The 9,485-nt window shown below is 49.5% G+C and overlaps 2 protein-coding genes across 3 annotated transcripts; one reads left to right on the top strand and one right to left on the bottom strand.

Moving 5' to 3' along the window:
* Positions 1–515: 515 nt before the first annotated feature.
* Positions 516–3,298, top strand: LOC100284590 (uncharacterized). Its single transcript, NM_001157485.2, has 4 exons — positions 516–1,757; positions 2,303–2,427; positions 2,519–2,660; positions 2,766–3,298. The coding sequence occupies exons 1-4, from the start codon at positions 564–566 to the stop codon at positions 3,018–3,020; spliced, it is 1,716 nt and encodes a 571-aa protein (NP_001150957.2). The 5' UTR covers positions 516–563; the 3' UTR covers positions 3,021–3,298.
* Positions 3,299–4,909: 1,611 nt separating this feature from the next.
* On the bottom strand, positions 4,910–7,171 carry LOC100280411 (uncharacterized). 2 transcript variants are annotated; one of them, XM_008674559.4, is made up of 5 exons: positions 6,767–7,171; positions 6,542–6,673; positions 6,210–6,444; positions 5,883–6,105; positions 4,910–5,597 (listed from the first exon to the last, which is right to left on the bottom strand). In XM_008674559.4, exons 1-5 carry the CDS (start codon positions 7,121–7,123, stop codon positions 5,486–5,488), a joined length of 1,059 nt encoding a protein of 352 aa, XP_008672781.1. In that variant the 5' UTR covers positions 7,124–7,171; the 3' UTR covers positions 4,910–5,485. The 2 variants fall into 2 exon arrangements, with proteins under 2 accessions (XP_008672781.1, NP_001146806.1); NM_001153334.1 differs by having other exon boundaries at positions 4,983–5,597; positions 5,883–6,132; positions 6,767–7,168.
* Between the last annotated feature and the right edge of the window lie 2,314 nt (positions 7,172–9,485).

Genomic DNA, 9,485 nt, shown 5'->3' with positions numbered 1-9,485 from the left:
ACAAGGTCTTTCAACGAGATCCTTTGATTTTGTATGAAATTCGTAGCGGCAAACGGCCCTCAAAGCTTGGGAATAAAGAGTTTCGTAACCAGAACCATAAATAATAAAAAAAGATGTCTACTTGTTTCATTGTTTGCCAGATTAAAGTGCCCAAAAGCAACTTCTATCATTTGATTTTTTCTTATATGACCATGAATTTCCGCGCAGATTTTACCCGGGCGGGGCCAAAAGGGTGGAGTTTTTAAAATAAAGATACTACCCCGCTCAGCGCTCATTAACCGGTCACTAATCGAGACTAATCCGCCTGCGGGGCCCACTACGGCGAGCATTTCCGCCTTCCTCCGCCCCCGGGCCGTTGCATTGCAGCTGCTCTGGTTTTGGTTCTCTTCCAGCCAGCCACCGTAGAGCGCGCAGCAAAGCTGGCGTCAGTCAGTCTGACAGCTCAGCTCCTCCCGACCTCCCTATATCTCTGCTCCCCCAAACCCTAATCCCTGGCATAACACAACAATCTCTCTCCCCTCACTCCCTCTCTGCAGCGCGCAGCTTTCAAAGCGTTGGGAGAGATGGCAGAGGAGACGCAACCAGAGGCCGCAGCCGCCGCCGCGCCCGCCGCGGCCGAGGTAGTCGTGACCGAAGCTGCGCCGGCGGAGGCGGAGGTGCCTGTGGCGGCGGAAGCTGAAGCCGAGGCCAAGGATGAGAAGAAAGGTGACGAGGCGGAGCTCACCGCCGATGACGCGGGGGTGGGGACCGGCTCGTTCAAGGAGGAAAGCAACCTGGTGGAAGACCTGCCCGACCCGGAGAAGAAGGCGCTCGACGAGTTCAAGCAGCTGATCGCTGCCGCCCTCGCCGCCGGTGAGTTCAACCTGCCTCCCCCGCCGCCGCCGCCGAAGGCCAAGGAGACGAAGGTGGAGGAAGCCAAGGCCGAGGAGCCCGCCAAAGAAGAGCCCGCGGCCGAGGCGGAGGCTACGGCGGAGGAGCCCAAGGCCCAGGTGGCTGCGGATGCCCCGGTTGAGGAGGTCAAGACGGAGGTGCCGCCGGCCGAGGAGGCCAAGGCTGAGACACTGGCTGAGGAAGCCAAGCCTTCCGAGCCCGAGCCGCAGGAGAAGACCGTCGTGGTCACTGAGGAGGAGACTGCCACCAAGACGGTGGAAGCAATCGAGGAAACCGTCGTGTCCGCCCCCGCCGCCATCCCGGAGGAAGCAGCGGCGCCAGAGGCGGTGGTCGAGGCTCAGGCGACCGCGCCTGAACCCGTGCTGATTTGGGGCGTGCCGCTGGTCGGCGACGACGAGCGCACGGACACGGTTCTGCTCAAGTTCCTGCGTGCGCGGGAGTTCAAGGTGAAGGATGCCATGGCGATGCTCAAGTCCGCGGTGCTGTGGCGCAAGCGCTTCGGCATCACCTCGCTCCTCGACGCCGACCTCGGCCTGACGGAGCTGGAGAACGTGGTGTTCTACCGCGGCACGGACCGCGAAGGCCACCCCGTGTGCTACAACGTCTACGGTGAGTTCCAGGACAAGGATCTCTACGAGAAGGCCTTCGGCGACGATGAGAAGAGGGAGCGCTTCCTCAAGTGGCGCATCCAGCTGCTGGAGCGCGGCATTCTGTCGAAGCTGGACTTCTCGCCCAGCGGCATCTGCTCCATGGTTCAGGTTACCGACCTCAAGAACTCGCCGCCTATGCTCGGCAAGCACCGCGCCGTCACCCGCCAGGCTGTCACGCTGCTCCAGGACAACTACCCCGAGTTCATTGCCAAGAAGGTAACGGTCGGCTCTCATCATCAGTTGAAGAATTGTTGATTTCAAAAAATTCTAGCTGCAAAAAAATGATTCAACGTTGCCATAGTTGCTGTGATTCATTCCATCATCTGTATGCAGCGCGCACGCTCTACAAAAACACTGACATAGTTATTCGAATTTTTTAGTTGGGTAGTCCGAAAGATTCCAATTTCGCGCGATTATACTTTAACGTTGGGAGTGAATGATTGGGCCAAAGCTTTATTCACTGGGTGCAGTGCTAAAGGTTGGACCTTTATGGTGCGATGGACTTTTTTTCTCTGACCCGGCTGGTTTGAGTTGACTATTGTCTTTTGGCGTGTGTGCTTTGTGAGTTTGTGTTAATCATAGTGCAGGTTGGGATCTTTTCACTTAGTTACTTTTTTTTCACACGATCAGGCTTGGGCAACTAGTGTGCTGTTGTTTTGTTTATTGTTACCTATCCGAAGAGTAGACAACTTGATGTTTACGTCTTCAGAAGTTTCTTCAAATGTGGAATACTGTAATTTTGTTGGGTTCGTCTTGTACAGGTGTTCATCAATGTGCCGTGGTGGTATCTAGCCGCCAACAAGATGATGAGCCCGTTCCTCACACAGCGCACCAAGAGCAAGTTCGTCTTTGCTAGCCCAGCCAAATCAGCAGCGACTCTATTCAGGTTTGTCCTAGAAAAATTTAGGCTGCTTCTTATTTAGATTCCAAGCATTATGTTCATAATGTCTTGGTTGAAATTATCTATCGAACTTCAGATACATCGCACCGGAACAAGTTCCTGTCCAATTTGGAGGCCTCTTCAAGGAGGATGATCCTGAGTTCACCACCTCTGACACTGTCTCCGAGCTCACTATCAAACCATCCTCAAAAGAAACCGTTGAGATCCCTGTCACCGAGGTGGTCCTTGCTAAGCACCCTAGACCACCACTTCTCATCAACCTTGCAGAGTGCTCTTAGGTCATTGTTACTAATTATTTTTTGTACAATGTGCAATCTGTGCAGAACTCCACAATTGTATGGGAACTCCGGGTGCTGAGTTGGGAAGTGAGCTATGGCGCCGAGTTCACCCCCGACGCGGAGGGTGGGTACACCGTCATTGTACAGAAGACAAGGAAGGTGCCTGCTAACGAGGAACCGATCATGAAGGGAAGCTTCAAGGCAGGCGAGCCTGGCAAACTTGTGCTAACTGTGAACAACCCTGCATCCAAGAAGAAGACGCTCCTTTACAGATCGAAGGTGAAGAGCACCAGCGAGTGAGTGTGAGGTCACGCCGCTAGCTGCCTGGGCCCTACAGTTAAAACGATCTACAGCATGATAGAAGAGAGAAGGAACCTTTTGGTTTGGTTCGTTAATTTACTGGGTTTTTTTTTTGGGTTCGCATTCTACATTTTGTTTGGTTGAAACCAAAGTGAGCTTGTTTTTGTGACAGTAGATGGGAGAAGTATAATGGCATTGTGTGATGGATGGTTGTTGATGAGGGCAGGGAGGACGAAAATGTGGGGGAATGAAAGGTTGGAGAATGTCTGTTCCTCTGTAGATGTGTTCTGTACATTGCATCTCTTGGATTCTCATTGATATGTTAAAATTTAGGAGTACTTGGTCACATCATTATTCAATCCATGTTACTCTGCATGTTCCTCTTTTCTCTTCGTGTCCTTTTCCCTTGTTAATGGAACACTGTCTGCTGCCGCTCCCACCATTTATATATATATGCTCATTTGCAGCAACAAGGGGATGTACTCAGAAGTGACAAATAATGGCCGTGTGATGGGCTCACAGAAACTACTTCGATCATGTTCTGATGAAACTGTCTGCTGCCATGCATACATACACTGCTTGCTGACAGCAGCACTTGCAGGTCTCATTACTGAAAGCACTAGAAAGGGAAAAAAAACATGTTCCAGTCTCCTTTGCATTAGGGAAAGCATTAGAAAGGAAAAACGTGTTTCAACCTCCTTTTCATATAGGATTACGCCAGAAAACAAGCAGGGAAATGACAAGGCTGCATGCCTGACAGAAAAAGGGCGCAGCCGCTTGTGCTGCTAATGATGACGGGCGTGAACTAATAGCGTGGGTGCTGGGTGGAAGGAACATCCAGAGGCGCCGCCGCTCCTCCCAAGGCTGTGTGTCATCGTGTTCCTCAAACGACGACAGCATGCAAGCGCAAAGGAAAACAAAGCCAAAGTGCCAAAAGGCGGGGGCTGAACAGCTGTTGCAAAATAAAAGAAGGCCAAAGAACATGGGCTCCTCTCCTGTGCAGCGGTTGCAAAGCAAGGCAAGCAGAACTGCACCAGCCAGCAGTCCAGTACAACACCGCTCATTTCCAGAGTGGCCATGTGCTTGGGACCTTTGAGGCGCCTTTAGATGGCCAAATGACGAGGCGTTCGGTTCTGTCTCAGATAATCTGGGTTGCTGACGACAGGGGCCCGCCGGAACGCGGAAGAGGCGGCGGGTCCAGGGCACCCGGTGTTATCGGTGGCATCTGGACAGCTCGCATGTGCGTGCGTCGGGCGCATTTTCCCGGTGTTTTTTTACTCCGTCTTTGCGCAAAGGCCCGCCCGGAGGACCAGTTTACATCTCGCGGGAAAGAAAACGGGGCTCATGATTAGCGCCGGCGTGGAACATCAGACGTGCGGGCCTCTATCATGTTTGACGTTTGCGCGAACCTTTATTTACTAGCAAAGTGCGTCTAAGCAGAATATACACCCTGTTATATGGTTATCTGAATAAATTATAACCCGGAGATTTATCTGACAGTAGGTTTCCAGTTACAGCGGACCGAGAAGGCAGGAAGGGTCGGGCATTGGATTCCATTCGCAAAGGCGATGCCCACAGTTTGATAGATTTTTTGAGCCGCAGACGCGCACATCAGTACGCGCGAGCGCAACGGTTTCATCCTCGGCTACTGAGTACTGAAGACTTCACCACCACGTGTTTGATCCATTAGCAGAGGTTTCCATAGACCACCTGACCACCACGCACCCACCTTATCGCCGCCCATACTTCACATTTTGCGTGCTGTAGCCCGTAGCTCGCCTGAAGTGTGGCGCTATTTCTGTGCGCCAAAACAAATAAATCCTGCCACACTTGCGGCGCGGCTGGCAGCCTGCGTACCACGCCAAACAAACAAATCCTTGTCAACGACAGTTCAAACTACGACGTCATGTTATATGTATTGCAGAGTAAATAAAAATTTTAGCAGTACAAACAGTAACCAATGATAGTACATCATATATGTGTCACTAAAAATGATTTAAAGATGATTCCTGACAGCGTCGGGACACTGTGTCTCAGTACAAACTTTACAAAAAAAAAACCCGCGTGCATTTAGTTGTACATCAACGAGTCGCTACCAGTACGAAGTACGCCATCTGTAATCTCCTGGCAAGGTACTTGTGGACTTTACGGCCTACAGCACAGTAGTACTACCACTATAGCTTATCCCTGTATATTCTTAAGCTTGTCCCGTCACCATGTACCCACCCAGACAGACCTTCCAAACTTCCATTTTTCCACCCAGCTTCAACCCAGGTAGGGCTGCTCCAGTTCCACGAATCACAAGCGAGAATGTGTGATGGCTACTACTTTGGAGCAAGGATATACGCAATTTTTTTTACAGCAACCGGCTCCTTCAACCTTTATGCATCTCCCTTTTCTTGTTAAATCCTGTGGTTGGTGAGGAACAAGTCCAGCTTGTGCAAATGCGTCGTTGTACCAGCTATTTAGCTTCTGCCTTGGCCACTCAGTTTAAGAAGAAAGTCAGCTAGAACATTGGCGTCACTGCATGTGTTCCTCGGGGATAACCAACTGTCGTCAAACTGAACATTTACATCCCTGAGGTAGAAAAAAGGAATAAGCTGAGCTGTTCAGATCCGTGCAGCATCATTGCCAAATACAAATCTATACGTGTGAGACTGTGACTGTTTTTGTGATATTGCTTGGTGAGTGATGACAAAATGCAGCTAAGCATAGGTAAGTGTTATACGTATGCTTGACTACCAATGCAAGAATGGCTTGAGCATGTACAGATACCATGCATTAACCAAGGCACAAGCATAGGACATGAATGATTGATTTTTCTGCATCTCTTTTTACCATTGCAGATTAGAAATTCCGTACCTCTTCAGGCTAAGAACTTGGTAATTTTTCCGTAAGTAATCTGCATGCTTAGTGAGAGCATCCTGGGCATAACCTCTGCCGACAGTTCTGATTGCAGCCGTGTTTAGCAAGTTTTCTAACGAACCATGTTTTTGCAGTAGTTTCACCGCGGTCTTTCTGCCGAATCCAGGAACTAAGTGCTGGATTCCTGGAACACCATCTGCTTCATCGCCCATGAAGCACCCTGTGCAGCACAACTTCCAGTTCATTACTAGTTGCTAAAATATAACAGAGACCCAGTGGCCATAGAAATCGTGGATCGATACCAAAGGAAAGGAATATACTCACTAAGGCTTAAGTCTGCAGTTGGATCACACTTGTATTGAGCAACATAATGCCTTAATGTATAGAAAGACCATCGGCCGATCTCAGGAATGGGCACGACTAGCTGAACATCATCAGATATCAGCTGCTTGAAGTCTTTATCCGGTGAGGCAATGGCAACTCTGTAACCTTTCTGTAAAACCTGTTCTGTTAAGGTAGCCACCACATCATCAGCCTCATATCCATCGACTCTTACAACCTGAAAATTTGCCGTTTCCAGAATTGGCAGCCTCAATAATTTGACCTGAGAACAATTGATTGACTGCACTAGTTTAAACATGTGTTGCTTCACCCACCGCGACATTGCATTGGCGGAGAACGTCGACGACGCGCGTGTCAGCGCCAGTGCCGACGCCGCGAGCCCTATGCGCCTTGTACGAAGGCAGCAGCCGCCTCCGGTACTCGTTCCCTCCATCCCCGTCCAAAACCTAAGGCCAGAGAAAAAAAGACTTCAGAAAGAGGTCACCTAACGATGGTTCCTCCTGTCCTGTGTAGAGCTGAAACAGCGCGCGTGTACTCACAGCGACGACGGGGTCACGGATGCTGACGTGTGCGAAGAAGAGGGCCAGCCAGCGCGCGAAGGCGCCGAGGCTACGTTGGGAGCCGCGGAAGCATAGAGGGTTGACGTCGAGGAAGAACACCCGGGGCTTGCTGGTCTTCGATGGGGAGCCGTCCCTGCCCGACAGGTGCTCGCGGGAATGCCCCGCTGGTGACGCGCTGGATATAGCCGAGCTGGACGTAGAGGGAGAAGAAGGGGTAGTGCTGGCTCGACTCGCGACGAGGCGGAGCGGACGAAACCTTATGGGCGCCGCTACCCCTGCGGCGGTGGCCGGCGACGCGGCGACCGCCCCCACGCCCACGGTGGGCAGTGGCAACATCACTGGTACACGGACGCTGCGGCTGGGGTTTGTGGATAGAAGCGCCGACCGAAATAGAGAAAGGTTTTCGATTGGCTTCTGGAGAAGCCCATATTTGTTGCTGGGCCAAAGCCCGTATTATCTCTGACAAATGGCCTAAATTGCGTAAGGCCTGTCACAATTTGGAATTGCAAATTTCACCTCACCGGCATGGGTTGCATTGCATCCATTGACGAGAACTTGAGGAGTTGAGGTCTAAACACGACCTGGTACTTTTCTTGTCTTGTTTAGAGACTCAAGCTTGTGTCTCACGCTTTCCCGTCTTTTGAGCTTGCGCGCTTTGGAGAACACTACTAATTCCAATCAGGTTTCATTGACACGGTTTTGGAATAAAAGTGACGATGGCGGCAATATGTTTATCCACTTTACTAATAATAAACTGATACTTTTTTTGGGAAGTCTCTGGACCGTAATATATGTTTTTGGAAAATGAGCAAAGCGTCGCGTATTCCAATTCCACGCCGGAATGGAATGATTGGTTGGTTCCTTCGTCCAAACCAGCCTCATTCTAAATTCGTTAAGATAGCGTAAGCTTTCGCAAAAAAAAAAAAAGGTAAAAGGAAATGAAAGAGAAGAAAGTGTAGGACTGAAGATGCTCCCCTTTGTTTTTCTGTGCATAACCATAGGTGACAGGACAGTGAACTTCGAACGCGGTGGCTCGGTCTGAACATACCCAACAGCTAATAAGTCAGAGAAAACCCTAAACGTCCACACATGTTCATACTTCATAGCAGACGACTGCAGGAGGAATATACATACTTGCATACATATACATACAAAACTCTTCCATAAACGCTTCACGTATGTATGCGAAGGTCAATAGGGAAAGAACAATTTTGGCCGAAAGATTTCCAACTTGGAGGCCATAGTAGTCAAGAATTTGGATAAGAAATTATGATAGTGGAAAAATTCAAGGGTAAAAGGTGATGCACTCTACAAGCTCCTATCGAGAGGTTTGTGGCGAAGCTATTGTCGAGCAGACATTGTTGTAATTGGGCAACACAACCTAAGCTCTTCTAGTTCATCACTCTGCCATAAAGCAACTGGTCAAGGCATAGGTTGCGGCTATACATGTCTAAATGTTGTGCCGGGTTCAGGACGGGCTAAACCTGTACCGTGATTTGGGTCCCTCAGCTAGCCTGATCCAGCTGGACATGTGTAGTTGCGGCCACTCTGACCTTCTCCTGTATAAGCCAGGGAGGGGTGATGGGCTAACTATTAAACGTTAAACATGAAAAACCAATAAGCTTTTGTGATCCTGTTATAATATCATCTATTGGATCATATTTCTATTTTAGGTCGTCACCATGAAGTCGTCAGAACGAACCATATGAATTTGTTAAAGATGATCTATTCTATTTAGTTGTTCCCCTTAATCTATGTCGATGTTCGTTTCAATCTTGGTTCAACTAACGAGAACAAGATATTAACTTTTTTAATGTATACTAATACGTTGAGTTTTTATTTACTTGTTTTCAACATTTAGAAATCAACTAGTACTTTGTCTATATTATAATTTTAAACGTAGACTTTTAACAATTTTAGGTTTATCAAATATTCTTCTATACATTTTCTATTTGTAATTCTTTTGGTGGCAAAACTGTGGGGGACAGATATCCCCCGGGTCCACTAGAAGGATAAAAGACTTCACGAAAGGCTCAAGGGCCCCATAATTCGTAAGGTCATCCCCTCGTGGGCCTGGGAGGAACGATCAGTGGGACGGATTAACGCAAGGCCGGGTCGGCGCAAGCCCAGACGGCCCAACAAATTCGAGCAGTAATCACAACAGTGACCCGACCTTCCCGTGCAGGAGCCCCGTACAACGGAACCAAGCGAGGATAGGTCGGCTGAATTATAGGAGGATAGACTCAGATGGTTCACTATTTCTTAGGCACGCGTTGTTATCATATCTGCATGTAATGCCCCACGGTCGAGTATATAAGGCTTAGGGGGCACCCCTTCAGAACGATCACTCATTACTTAGCCATCCACCCTGTTCTCTACGTTTTCCAGCACTAGAGAACTCTCTTGTAACCCATCACATAAAGCACTCTCGCCAGGACGTAGGGTGTTACGCATCTCAAAGCGGACCGAACATGTACATCATTGTCTACTATTTCTCGTGCGTCCAGCACGAACCATCGAGCTACAGTCGATAACACCGTCCTACTCCTAAAAGCACCTTGAGGGGTAACCCCGGGTGCGCGGTCGGACCCAAAACACCGACAGCTGGCGCGCCAGGTAGGGGGTGTGTCATCGATCCAAGCTAGCTCAATGGTTGTCACCTTCCAGCACAAGATCATCCTCCGCCCCGGATCCATGT

Source organism: Zea mays, chromosome 3 (assembly GCF_902167145.1).
Source record: "Zea mays cultivar B73 chromosome 3, Zm-B73-REFERENCE-NAM-5.0, whole genome shotgun sequence".
Taxonomy (NCBI): domain Eukaryota; kingdom Viridiplantae; phylum Streptophyta; class Magnoliopsida; order Poales; family Poaceae; genus Zea; species Zea mays.
The sequence above is the reverse complement of the archived record's forward strand: the minus strand, read 5'-3'. Positions and strand labels throughout refer to the sequence as shown.

Excerpts from the sequence above, each read along its gene's own strand:
- LOC100284590 (NM_001157485.2), top strand. The coding sequence starts at position 564 with ATGGCAGAGGAGACGCAACCAGAGGCCGCAGCCGCCGCCGCGCCCGCC. Across the intron at positions 1,758-2,302 it reads CCGAGTTCATTGCCAAGAAG|GTGTTCATCAATGTGCCGTG; the intron begins GTAACGGTCGGC and ends CGTCTTGTACAG. Across the intron at positions 2,661-2,765 it reads TTGAGATCCCTGTCACCGAG|AACTCCACAATTGTATGGGA; the intron begins GTGGTCCTTGCT and ends CAATCTGTGCAG.
- LOC100280411 (NM_001153334.1), bottom strand. The coding sequence starts at position 7,123 with ATGTTGCCACTGCCCACCGTGGGCGTGGGGGCGGTCGCCGCGTCGCCG. Across the intron at positions 6,133-6,209 it reads AACTGCAGACTTAAGCCTTA|TAATGAACTGGAAGTTGTGC; the intron begins GTGAGTATATTC and ends TTTAGCAACTAG. Across the intron at positions 5,598-5,882 it reads CAAGTTCTTAGCCTGAAGAG|GGATGTAAATGTTCAGTTTG; the intron begins GTACGGAATTTC and ends TTTCTACCTCAG.